Raw genomic sequence first — 12,780 nt, 5'->3', positions numbered from 1 at the left:
TCAGAAATAAAGTTTAAACTGGAGCCTCATATTTCAGATCACTGGAGCTCCATAAAATGTTTCTCTGACGTTTTTTCTCAGGCAAAGACTTGATTGGTGTCCAGAACTTGCTGAAGAAGCACCAGGCTCTGCAGGCTGAAATCACAGGTCACGAGCCTCGCATTAAGGCTGTCACCCAGAAGGGAGAAGCTATGGTGGAGGAAGGTATTGATTTAAATCCTAAGATTCCTCTGTTATCTTCAGTGAGATGATGGTGATGTTTAAATGCAAGTAAAATATCACTGCAACAGTGGGGGGGAAAAAACAGCTGAGGTTTCATGGGTGTGGTGTCCAGGTCACTTTGCTGGTGAGGATGTGAAGGCTAAGCTGGCTGAGCTGCATGGGCGTTGGGACACTCTGAAGGCCAAGGCCTCCCAGAGGAGACAGGACCTTGAGGACTCTCTGCAGGCCCAGCAATACTTTGCTGATGCTAACGAGGCCGAGTCTTGGATGAGGGAAAAGGAACCCATTGTTGGGAGCACAGACTATGGCAAAGATGAGGACTCAGCTGAGGTACAGATTTTACAACAGAAGAATATACAGTGGTGTGAAAAAGTTTTTGTCTAATATTTAAATATGTTCTGAAACATTTAAGTGTGGCAAACATACAAAGAAATAGGAAATCAGGAAGAGAGCAAACACTTTTCACACCACTGTAACTGTCACTACCAATGAATTATTGTTGTGCTGTTAAAGTTTAAAATCTTATGATGTCGTTTTGGGGGGTTTTGTTATTTTTTTTGTTTTGTTTTTGCTCTATTAAAAGTTAAAGCGGGCTTAAAGCTTCCAATTAGTTCCCTTTGTGAGAAATGTAGTTGTGCTGAGTTGTTTCTTCTCCACAGGCTCTGCTAAAGAAGCACGAAGCCCTGATGTCTGACCTGAGCGCTTACGGCAGCAGTATCCAAGCCCTGAAGGAGCAGGCCCAGTCCTGCAGGGTAAGTTTAAAAAGTCCCTGAATTCTCATCTGTTCTGAAGCATCACTGTCTATTCGCAGAACACAAAATCAGTAACAAGTTTCTTTTAACTAAACAGCAACAAGTTGCACCAACCGATGATGAGACCGGGAAGGAGCTGGTCCTGGCCCTGTATGACTATCAGGAGAAGAGCCCACGTGAAGTTACCATGAAGAAAGGAGACATTCTCACTCTCCTCAACAGCACTAACAAGGTACGGCACTGTGAAGTAGTCCAGCATCAGTAAATATCGTAATTTAGTATCTTGGTCAAGGATATTGCAGATCTGGCATGCAGATTGCAGCAGCCAGGGATCAAACTACCAACCTTCCTATTAGTAGATGACCAGCTCTACTGCCTGACTCTCATCCACCCCGCCACATTACATACTAATGACTTCATCTCTCCCCTGCTGCAGGACTGGTGGAAAGTGGAGGTGAATGATCGCCAGGGCTTCGTTCCTGCTGCTTATGTGAAGAAGCTCGACCCCACCCAATCCTCATCCAGGGAGAACCTGCTGGATGAACATGGCAGCATTGCACTCCGCCAAGACCAGATTGAAAATCAGTAAGAAACCCACAGCCTGAACTCTTCTGTTTCAGAATCGGGTCCACTAATCCACTTTAACCTGTCTGCTCTGCACTTTAGTCTTTCTTTACTTCCATCCAGTTGTTTAACACTAATTACCTTGCTCCTGGCCCCTTGTCCTGTTTCGTCTGCTGTCCTATCTCTGTGTTTAACTACTTAATCTTTTCTTGCTGTGCTTTCGCCTTGCCTTGCCGCTTGTGCAGGCTTGTCACCAAGGAGGCCTGCAGCGTGTCTGTGCGCATGAAGCAGGTGGAAGAGCTGTGAGTAGGAACCAGTGCCCCTCTGCGTGTACTTGTGGTCGTGATACCTATAATAGATATCATCCATCACCCACCCCAAATTCCATGTTGTGTGACACTGTGTGTATTTCAACCCTGGCCTCTATTCAGTCCAGGATAGAAGCAGCTTCTGATGCACATCTGTTACATCCTTCTTATCCCAGGTTACCCTATAGGGATGTCAGTTTATGTTCTGCCCTACACACACTGGGATTTGATTGGTTCTTAGGTGTCTCAATGAATCAGTGAAATATTCAAAAATTATTTGAAATTTGTGTGACATATGTTTGTGTAACAAACTGGCTTGTCGATGTGTCTGGGTTTAGTTTGGAACAACGTTACTACAGCTGTAACCCCAGAGGCTAGGTGCCTTGCTGGCACCTAGGTTTCACAAAAGTGGATGAAAAGTTATTAAAAGGAGCATACAGTATTTATGTCACTACTTTTATTTTACAGCAACATCCCAGAGCCTTATTAAAAATCTAACAAAGCAAACACAGCTCTCAGGAAAAATGACCACACATTATTTTAACCATGTTCTTTATGATGCCTTTAAATTCAACACAAAATGTGCTTATTTACTTTTAGACTGGTAGAAAATAAATAAGTAAAGAAGGATAAATGATTAAAAGAAAAAAAATTAGTCTGACTTTGACCAATTAGGCTTTTTCCCTGACATTACGAATTTCCAATGTAATGCTTGCTAAACTTCAGATTAACATTCCCTGCTAAAATAACACATCTCATTTTATTATCACTGTAGTAGTGTTGTTGAATACTCTAAACACTTCTTAGCCCTGCATGAAAGTGGCAACCTGTCCAAGGTGTGCTCTGCCTTTCACCCCATGGTAGCTGGGAGAGGCTCCCCCCCCCCCCCCTCTTTTTATCAAGATTTTCTAGATGCTTTGGTCCTTAAACACTCCCCATCATCAGGATGATGCCTGCCCCCAGGTACTGGTTTTATTAGATTATTCAATGCATCTATAAAATGTCATGAAGACCAGAGAGAAATATGTGTGGATGTTTCCTGACACAAGAGTAAAACGTTGTGGAGAATGGGACCCCTTCATTACTACACTACTCATCAATTATGATAATAAATTTCTGTCAGCCATACCATGCAAGGCTTCCTTCTCATGTCCCATGTCTACAGACTCCAAACACAAAGCATGTCAGTGTCCACCCACTTTTTAAATTTTATTTCACTTTTTTAAAGTTTGTAAAAATCTTTTTCTACTGCTTCGCTTACATTCTCTTTCTTTAATGTTCTTTTTTCCAAGATATGGTACTCTGTTAGAGTTGGGGGAGAAGCGCAAGGACATGCTTGAGAAAAGCTGCAAAAAGTTTATGTTATTCCGTGAGGCCAACGAGCTCCAGCAGTGGATTCATGAGAAGGAGAGCACCCTCACTAATGAGGAGATGGGCTCTGATCTGGAGCAGGTTGAGGTTCTACAGAAGAAGTTTGATGACTTCCAGAAGGTAATGTCTGTTGTTTTTCGTTTGTTTTGTTTTTTAAGCTTGATCCTTTTCCCAAAAATTCTACATGACTATTGACTTAAAGTTATCTGAATTACTTGCATATGGTCTTTACTTGTATGTGAATTGTAAACACAACAATTCAGTGACCATATAACAACTAAATTTGGCCCATGCAGTAGGACAGTGATCCAGAGCACAGAAGCAAATCTACAAAAAACAAAGAAAAAAAGCATAGAGGTGTTGCAAGGCCCAGTCAAAATTCAGAGCTCAGCCCACTGAAATGATGTGATTGGATGTTCACAGAGTTGTGCAGAAGCAAATTCCTGCGAACTGAAGCAACACTGTAAAGAAAAGTAGGCAAAAAATTCCTCCACAACAGTGTGCGAAACACACAAATAATTAAGTTGTGTAACATAGAACTGCAGCAGTCATATGAAAACCTTCTTTTTTTTAATGGTAAATGGCCTGTATTTATATAGCGCTTTTCTAGTCCCTAAGGACCCCAAAGCGCTTTACATATCCAGTCATCCACCCATTCACACACACATTCACACACTGGTGATGGTAAGCTACATTGTAGCCACAGCCACCCTGGGGCGCACTGACAGAGGCGAGGCTGCCGGACACTGGCGCCACCAGGCCCTCTGACCACCACCAGTAGGCAACGGGTGAAGTGTCTTGCCCAAGGACACAACGACCGAGACTGTCCAAGCTGGGGCTCGAACCCGCAACCTTCCGATTACAAGGCGAACTCCCAACTCTTGAGCCACGATCGCCCCATGTATGTATTTGAATTTGAACAGACAGTGTATGACACTGTTCTTTCTCTCTTTCCAGGACCTCAAGGCCAATGAGTCTCGTCTGAGGGATATCAACAAAGTGGCTTCAGAGTTGGAGTCTGAAGGCCTTATGGCTGAGGAGGCCCCCATGGTTCAGGCTCAGGTAGGCGCTACCTCTCTGGATCGTATGTTATGTCACATAAATGAGCCATAATTAGCTGTCCTTTTAAAAAAACGTTTTTTTTCTCCTCATCTCCAGCAACAAGAGCTGCTTGGTGCTGCTCCTGGCAAGGTTGGTGTAGTTTCTGTTATTTATATTTGCATCCACTATAATAATTAAGACATTTTTTAGATATCATAGCAGTGTGCTTACTTGTGTGTCTCATTTGTTGAACAGGATGAAGCGGATTCTAAGACTGCATCTCCATGGAAGGTAAGCTCTAACTAACAGTAATTGGCCTCAAGACATCCTCAAACCTTCAGATGATCTTGTAAAGAACATGCATCACCTGAAAATACTTGGCAGCTAATCAGTCTTGATTTGATACTGTAACCATGCATGACTGCTCAGTGTTTGATACTTGTGTACTTGTTTCCTGCAATCATGCCCAGAATTACATTTTACTAGCATGGGGCATGATGACTCATGACTTTGTAGAATATGATTAGACATTGATGAGACAACTGAAGAGCTTGGAAACTCGTAATTTATTCCTAAGATCCTTTGTAACGGTTTTCATGTCTCGGGATGTCTCGATTGTAACAAAAAACAGTGCTTGATTCATTCTCCTCCAGCCATGGTTGCAGTGCTAGTGAATGGTGTCTCAGTTGGTCTTGTGAGAACCAAGATTAACCCCGGGATTTTCCATAACGCTCTTGACTGGTGTGGTGTTTTTTGTGTCCTTCCCTCCATGTCCATGTTTGGTTTACCTTTGACTTTAGAATATACGCTTGGCTGTTCAAACAACGGCTAACTTTAATACAATCAAGGTAAGATGAACAAGTCCAATCCAACCACTCTGCGCATTGCGATCAGAAACACTAACCATACTGTGATAGTGTCACATGATCTATCCCCTCATGTTCACTGAAACCTGACTTCAGTATGAGCAGTGTTCCTTTTGTTTTTGTTTTTAACACAATGCTTCCCGCACCATTTGTCCTGTCCTGGTCCTAATTATTGTTGCTGTAATATGAATGACATAATGCATAAGTTATGCTAAACCTGTCATGTTCTTTGTTTGTAATGTTCTTACCATGCAACCAGTCCTGTGCATCTCATCTCCATCATCCACCTACTTTTGTTTGTCCATCGCTGTCTGTGCTCATCAAATACTCAGTGCAAAGTAGCATAAATTGAGCACATTATTTGCATGACTGTGCTTGAGTGAAATATGTTAAATCTAGCTTTCCTTGTGTCACTGTTAAACTGTTCTTGAAATGTATCTGTTAGTGGGAATGACTTTGACCCTCTTAGCCACTTTTCCACCAAAAGTGCAAAAAAATTTAAAACAGGATCTCTTTTCAGGAGCTCCTTTCAGTCCACTGATGTTCTGTGTTTACACTCTAGCCTCAAGATCAGTATATTTTATACGGTCTAACTGCAAATGCTTAACCAGTTAGATAACTTCATTTTTGCAACCCCAAAGCTTATGAATTCTCATAAAGTACCAACCTGTAATTGTGAGCTTTTGGTGATGGAAAGTAATTTCTCTGGAGCTGATTTGGATTTCTGGCCCTGCCGCAGAAGCACTGAGGGTGTTGTGGAAACGTGGCTTAGTTAGGCGCTTTCAGACTGCAGAAGCTCAGGTCCTAAAACTATTGTAGGAAGTTCCCCTTTTCTTTCACCTCGGAGGATTTTAACTTACCTTTACTCAAGATGTGATTGAAGTCCAGACTTTGAATTGAAGCAGAATAGAAACAGAATAACTGTTTAAGATTTGTAGCTATTTCTATGAAGGCCACCATAGTTAGTTAGTATATAAATATACAAATATATTTAAAACATAATTTTGAATGAACGCTGTTTTATGTGGATGAAAATGAATGCCTAACATCGAGATGCTCTTGGCAACTTTTTTGCTGTCTCCTATAGGCTGAAAAACAAAAATAAATCTAAAGATTTCCTCCTTTACTTGAATCTACGTCTCTTCGTACCTTATATTGAGAGTTGCCATACTACTTTTTAATAGTTTGACCTAAAATCCAGTCAAAATATTAAACGAAATAGGAAGAATTAACAATTTTGACTCATCAAAGCTAAGTCTTTTCTTCTCGTTACGTGCGTTGTTGTCGTCACCCCGGTGAGAGGTGGGGCAATGTTGACCCCGAAGTTTGTGAATGCAATAACTCGAGGATCATAGTTGTGACGTAGGGTTCTTAAATTAATACCATAGGTGCATGTACTAGGAGGCTGACAGCTGCAGGTATTTTTATTTATTTTTTGGCTATGATTGTCATCCACATAAAAGAAAAAGTATTGTAGAAATGGAAGAAGCTGAAAAAGCATTACAAGGAAGTGAGACCACAAAAGTTGTTTATAAAGCCGTCTGCTTAACACGTGTCACAATAAGTGGATAACATCATTAACTTACAACCAAACCAAACATGGATTGAACTTCCTTTTCAGGCCTGTCGTCATCAAACCCATAAAGCACAATAAACACATAGCATGCTCCTTCTTGTTGTAGGGCCAACTGCAACCTGTTGTGCCACATTGGTTTTCCTATTTTATTGCAAATCCAAAATAAAAAGCACTTAGAGTTGTGCTCCCAGTGAGTCTGAAAGCGCCTCTTGTTTAGCGTATGCTCATTTCAATTGGTATACTGCAACTCATCTCAAATGTTACCACTAATGTCAGAAAAACATGCTCCAGACACAGGGAGCAGTGTGTGGGATGAGTGCTGTTTCATATTGTATGCTATGTGCAGGAGCTGAACAACCGCTGGCGATCCCTGCAACAGCTGGCTGAAGAAAGGAGCAACATGCTGGGCAGTGCACATGAGGTGCAGCGCTTCCACAGGTACAAATCCAAAGTGGGATATCGCCTGTGATCATCAGTCATCGAGTTCACTCTCTGCTTTGTGTTATTTATTAGAGAAACAGGCTTTTGGAACATTTTGTCAGCTACAACAATTAACTTGAGTTGTGTTGTGTGTCCTAAGGGATGCTGATGAGACTAAAGAGTGGATTGAGGAGAAGAACCAGGCCTTGAACACTGACAACTACGGTCACGACTTGGCCAGTGTCCAGGCTTTGCAGCGCAAACACGAAGGCTTTGAGAGGGACCTGGCTGCCCTGGGGGATAAGGTCAGATTTACTTTTAGTAATTTTAAGCCTGAAATCTTGTATTTATTTTTTATTAATTTTCCCATTTCTCTACTTAGGTTAACTCTCTTGGAGAGACAGCAGAGCGCTTGATCCAGTCTCACCCTGAAGCGGTGGATGACATCCAGGAGAAATGCACAGAGCTGAACACTGCCTGGAGCAGCCTGGTGGGACGTGCTGACCAGCGCAAAGACAAGCTTGGCAATTCCCATGACCTGCAGCGTTTCCTCTCTGACTTCAGGTGGGGGCGGGACTGCTGGATCCAAAAATGTTTAACATTTTTTGAGGAAATGTCTTAGAGATATGCAGGGTTTTGACTGACTGCAATTCTTTACTGTGCATAGAGATCTCATGTCCTGGATCAATGGCATCCGAGGATTAGTGTCCTCAGAGGAGCTGGCTAAGGATGTGACTGGAGCCGAGGCCCTTTTAGAAAGACACCAGGTATCAAATATTTAGTCTTGTTCTTTCTTTGCGTGTTTTCCAATATAAGTTATTGCTTAACTCTAACTCTGTCTTCTTTCTTGTTTGTTTTTCTCTCTCCAGGAACACCGTACAGAGATTGATGCTCGGGCTGGTACTTTCCAGGCGTTTGAACAGTTCGGACAGCAGCTGCTGGCTCGAGGCCACTATGCTAGTCCTGAGATTCAGCAAAAACTCGAGGCTTTAGACCGTGAGCGCGCTGATCTGGAGAAGGCCTGGGTGCAGCGCCGCATGATGTTGGATCAGTGCCTAGAACTCCAGGTAATGACATCCTTGGACATGAAGCAGACAGTTAAAGACCATATTTCAGCCACTGAAGGTTGTTTGCCCATCCACAGCTTTTTAACAGAGACTGTGAGCAGGCTGAGAACTGGATGGCAGCTCGTGAAGCCTTCCTCGCCAGTGATGACAAGGGTGACTCCCTGGACAGTGTGGAGGCCCTCATTAAGAAACATGAAGACTTTGACAAGGCCATCAACGTTCAGGTCAGTGAGGCATTTCGTTGCTCCGTGAAAGCTTTGAAAACCGACTGCTATTACCCTCTTTTGTCTTGATCATTAAATCCTGGCTTGATTTACAGGAGGAGAAGATTGCTGCTTTGCAGTCTTTTGCTGACCAGTTGATTGGAGCCGACCATTACGCCAAACCTGAGATTCTTAACCGCCGCAATGAAGTTCTTGACAGGTAGAAAACGTGGTTGTTAAACTTGATCACTGACACAATCCTAATTTTGTTTATCTACAGATGCTCAAGTTGTGTGATAAAGTAGTTTTGTGGACAGTTGCATTTGCATTTGGAAGTTGTTGCTTGCACTACAAAAGGGGAGCTTAATTCAAAACGCACATATGTTAGTGACGCCGCGAAATAGAAATAAAAAAATAAGACGCACCTGAGAAAAAGCATTTGGAGTTTCTAAATAATGAGGAAGCAATAGCACACAGGTGTGCTGTGCAACAGAACAAGACCTAAACTCCCATAGAAAACAAAAGGACTTTCCATGGTTAAAAAAGAAAAGTCTCTGCTATGATAAATAACTTCCAGTTGCATTGTGTCAGGAGATGAGCACGGTTGTGTGTTATCCTATGCAGAGCCTACACACAGCTCTGTGGGCCATTGTCTACATTTTGTAACTGTTGTAACATATTTACAACCAAGGTTCTGTGGTCTATTCTTGCTTGTGCTGGTGGTAGTCCTTCAGCCACCTGCAAAGAAGAGTGCAGTTACAACAGACGAAGCGCTGAAGTGAAACCAGTATTTGACCTACTCACAGTCAAGGGTCCCAAGGATTTTTGAAGGACATTTGTGGAGGTGTCAGTGGACTTTCCATATGAAAACACCTACACTAATGGCACAACAGATGAAAATGCCCTAAAGATAATGCATTGCCTTATTTTATTTTATTTTTTTCATCCCCTCAAACTGATTTAAGAAATGGCGACACAAACAAATCGGTCAGCTTTGGAATGGAAATGGAAATAGAGGCCTCCGAGTTGAATATTCTCACTTTCTAATGAACACAAAAAACTTGATTTTATGAGCTAATTCATTGTTATGACAGAACAACCACTACAGCTTTGCAGTTTATACACTGTGTACATATCATAACTTAAATTATATAGTCTTCTAACAGTGGGAACTCGTCTGAAGAACGATATTCTCATTACTCCCTACATCTTAAAATTCTCGAGTACGTTATTTTCTTAATGTCATCTTGAATTGTACCATTACTTATGATGAGGTGATAAGAAAAGCTACATTTTCTTTGTTCACATATCATAAACGTTTTGGGGGAAAAATCATACATGAGATCTCCCAAAGCATCAAGAATCTGCCAAACAAACCCGTGGCGGATTCTGTAAAATGTTTGTGTGCTGTGTTTGAGCTTGCCTTTAAAAGCTAATTTAATGATGTTTGAAAGGTGGCGCCGGCTGAAGGCACAGATGATCGAAAAGCGCTCCAAGCTGGGTGAATCCCAGACCCTGCAGCAGTTTAGTCGTGATGTGGATGAAATTGAGGCTTGGATCAGTGAGAAACTGCAGACTGCAACTGATGAGTCTTACAAGGATCCCACCAACATCCAGGTACGCACTTGGGAAACCCGACTCGGAGCTGAAGCTCTGCTGCACATACAGAACGAGTTTTAAATGGGAATGTACGTCTCACATATGGATTTAGTGAAGAAATATGAGATAATTTACTTACGTTCTAAGGCAAGAGGCTAATCCAAATATAAACATTGTTTGTCTGTTTTGCCTTGTTGATACTCTTTACCTGATCCCTTCCAGTGCCCTGTCTGCAGTAAGACTGAATCTTTCTCTCACTCTTATTTTGTTTTTATAGCTGTCCAAGCTGCTGGTAAGTCTGAGTAGTGTGTCAGCTGACTAACAAGCAAGCAGAATATCTGCTGTGTGTCTATGTCTGTGCTATGTGTGTAGACACAATAGAGCGTGATAAGCATTCCAACCGTCCTCATCCAGCACTGTTGAGTGCCAGCTTCTTTTCACTTGAGTTTCAATTCAACTCACTCATTCTTCTTTAATTCTGTGTTAATTTTGTACTTTATCCCAGGTTAGTTTATCAAAGACTGCTGGTTGGTGGGTGTGACTTCCATTTTTATGTTGATTTCTTGGTTGAGGAGCTACTTTAAGCTTGCTTCAGATGTTTAAATCCAGACTCAAACTGATTAGAGTAATGATTAGAAAGCACTACATACTGATAGCTGTGGAATTTTCCACTGGTGCCATTGCATCTCTTCAGAGCAGCTGTAAAGGAAACGGATGGATATAAACAAGAAGCAACTTTGTAGCGACTCCTCCCCCTCTATATTTCCTTAAAGTCAGGTCCGTTGCAGACATTGCTGCCATTTTGTGTTGTTTACTCATTTGTTTTATGTGTCTGTCAGTGTCTTGAAACATTGCCTGTCATAGTTGCTTTTAGGTTTTTTTGTGTCCTTGTACATTAAAGTGTTTCCGTTACAATAATTATATAAACTAATTTACATCTGACGTTAATATCGACTGCATATCAGTTCGTTGGCTTTAATTTTGGCTTTTGCATTGAATGTAAGTATGAAAGCATTGCTGCGTTAAATGACTTTGTGAAGCTGTGAGCTGTAAATATTTCCGCCGTTAATAAGGATGATGTAGTTCTAATGTCGTGGTTCTTTCCCCATCTGTGTCCACCATCAGAGTAAGCATCAGAAACATCAGGCGTTTGAGGCCGAGCTGCACGCCAATGCAGACAGAATTCGTGGAGTCATTGACACAGGCAACGCCCTGATCCAGAGAGGAGCCTGTGCCGGCAGCGAGGATGCAGTCAAGGTGCATTTATCAAGTGTGCATACTGTGGAACATTTCACCTGTCAGCACCTATACATGAATGTCATGACTATAGTGACCAAAATGAAGACTATCGGTAGAACGTGTTTAAGAAGCATGATGCTGACCATTTTATTTCACCAGATTTTACAGTGAACAAGAAAATGTCCTGTGCAAATAAGGGTTAGAGAACAAAATAATCATTTGTTTTTGTTTTTTAATGAATGTGAAGCCGATCCCTCACATAGATTTCCACTTCTCTGAACAGAACATACATGGCAGCATCATTTTATGTCAAAAAACGGAGATCTGATGTACAAACCTATAAGCTGTACCTGTCTGTTGCGCAGGCACGTCTCAGTGCTTTGGATGAACAGTGGCAGTTCCTCGTCAACAAATCTGCAGAAAAGAGCCAGAAACTCAAAGAGGCCAACAAGCAGCAGAACTTCAATACTGGCATCAAGGACTTTGACTTCTGGCTCTCTGAGGTAACAATCTGCTTGCCGACTATAAACACTGGTACTAACAGAAAGCAGATGATCTCAAAGACGGATGCATGGTGTTGTTTCTCAGGTGGAAGCCCTTCTTGCCTCAGAGGATTATGGAAAGGATCTGGCTTCAGTCAACAATCTGCTGAAGAAACACCAGCTGCTGGAGGCTGATATTTCTGCCCATGAGGTACACAGCTCATTTTTTTATATAAATGTATATCATTCTCTACGCAATACATACTAAAGTAAAGCCTCCCTCTGACTGGGTATTCTGCTACTGTAATAAATCAGTAATTCCAAACGCAAGTTGTCTAAAATATAGTGAAGTTCTCTCACCGTATTTTTTCTGCTTGCAGGATCGTCTGAAGGATCTGAACGGCCAGGCCGACAGCCTGATGGCCAGCAATGCTTTCGATACTACTCAGGTGAAGGACAAGCGTGATGCTGTCAACGGCCGCTTCGCTAAAATCAAGAATATGGCAGCCAGCCGTCGTGCTAAACTAAACGAATCCCACCGCCTGCACCAGTTTTTCAGAGACCTGGATGATGAAGAGTCTTGGATCAAGTGAGAAAGTGCCCTATGTTCATATTATTTCTATGAGGAGAATCTCCACTTAAACATGTGAAATTCTGCCGGTGTCCCACACAGAGAGAAAAAGCTACTTGTGAGTTCGGAGGACTATGGACGTGATTTGACAGGAGTACAGAATCTGAGGAAGAAACACAAGAGGCTGGAGGCTGAGCTTGGAGCCCACGAGCCAGCCATCCAGGTAGAATTTGTCATATTCATTCTTTAAGATTTTTCTACTTAGCCTAAGGAAAATTAAGCGATCCAGATATTATACAGTACCGCTGGTTTCATATTTTCTTTTCAAAATATGAAACCAGCTGACATTTTTTTATTTCCTTTTAAATCTGTTTTAGTCCCTTCCACAGGGGGAAATGATCCAAGGCTAGGTTATGGCTAGATGGGTGGCACGGTAGTTAGCACTGTTGCCTCACAGCAAGAAGGTCCCGAGTTTGCATGTTCTCCCCATGTTTGCGTG

General features: G+C 42.1%; 1 protein-coding gene across 6 annotated transcripts in view; it reads left to right on the top strand.

The window, feature by feature from the left end:
- Window positions 1-12,780, top strand: part of sptan1 (spectrin alpha, non-erythrocytic 1) — a 37,773-nt gene that overhangs the window by 16,374 nt on the left and 8,619 nt on the right. For 2 of the 6 annotated variants that reach the window (XM_026172723.2, XM_026172724.2), the window contains exons 17-41: window positions 82-204; window positions 335-552; window positions 882-974; window positions 1,072-1,206; window positions 1,411-1,559; window positions 1,784-1,840; window positions 3,139-3,337; window positions 4,175-4,279; window positions 4,376-4,408; window positions 4,514-4,549; window positions 5,059-5,106; window positions 7,047-7,138; window positions 7,281-7,425; window positions 7,503-7,684; window positions 7,788-7,887; window positions 7,990-8,187; window positions 8,265-8,411; window positions 8,507-8,610; window positions 9,845-10,007; window positions 10,267-10,281; window positions 11,115-11,246; window positions 11,594-11,731; window positions 11,817-11,921; window positions 12,091-12,299; window positions 12,384-12,504. In XM_026172723.2, the coding sequence (XP_026028508.1) occupies window positions 82-204; window positions 335-552; window positions 882-974; window positions 1,072-1,206; window positions 1,411-1,559; window positions 1,784-1,840; window positions 3,139-3,337; window positions 4,175-4,279; window positions 4,376-4,408; window positions 4,514-4,549; window positions 5,059-5,106; window positions 7,047-7,138; window positions 7,281-7,425; window positions 7,503-7,684; window positions 7,788-7,887; window positions 7,990-8,187; window positions 8,265-8,411; window positions 8,507-8,610; window positions 9,845-10,007; window positions 10,267-10,281; window positions 11,115-11,246; window positions 11,594-11,731; window positions 11,817-11,921; window positions 12,091-12,299; window positions 12,384-12,504 (3,047 nt within the window). The remainder of the gene's footprint in view (window positions 1-81; window positions 205-334; window positions 553-881; window positions 975-1,071; window positions 1,207-1,410; window positions 1,560-1,783; window positions 1,841-3,138; window positions 3,338-4,174; window positions 4,280-4,375; window positions 4,409-4,513; window positions 4,550-5,058; window positions 5,107-7,046; window positions 7,139-7,280; window positions 7,426-7,502; window positions 7,685-7,787; window positions 7,888-7,989; window positions 8,188-8,264; window positions 8,412-8,506; window positions 8,611-9,844; window positions 10,008-10,266; window positions 10,282-11,114; window positions 11,247-11,593; window positions 11,732-11,816; window positions 11,922-12,090; window positions 12,300-12,383; window positions 12,505-12,780) is intronic. The other 4 variants (XM_026172727.2, XM_026172726.2, XM_026172725.2 and 1 more) reach the window with 4 other exon arrangements.

The sequence above is a fragment of the Astatotilapia calliptera genome, chromosome 7 (assembly GCF_964374335.1).
Source record: "Astatotilapia calliptera chromosome 7, fAstCal68.1, whole genome shotgun sequence".
NCBI lineage: Eukaryota > Metazoa > Chordata > Actinopteri > Cichliformes > Cichlidae > Astatotilapia > Astatotilapia calliptera.
Note: the sequence above shows the minus strand (reverse complement) of the source record. Positions and strands in the feature narration are given on the sequence as shown.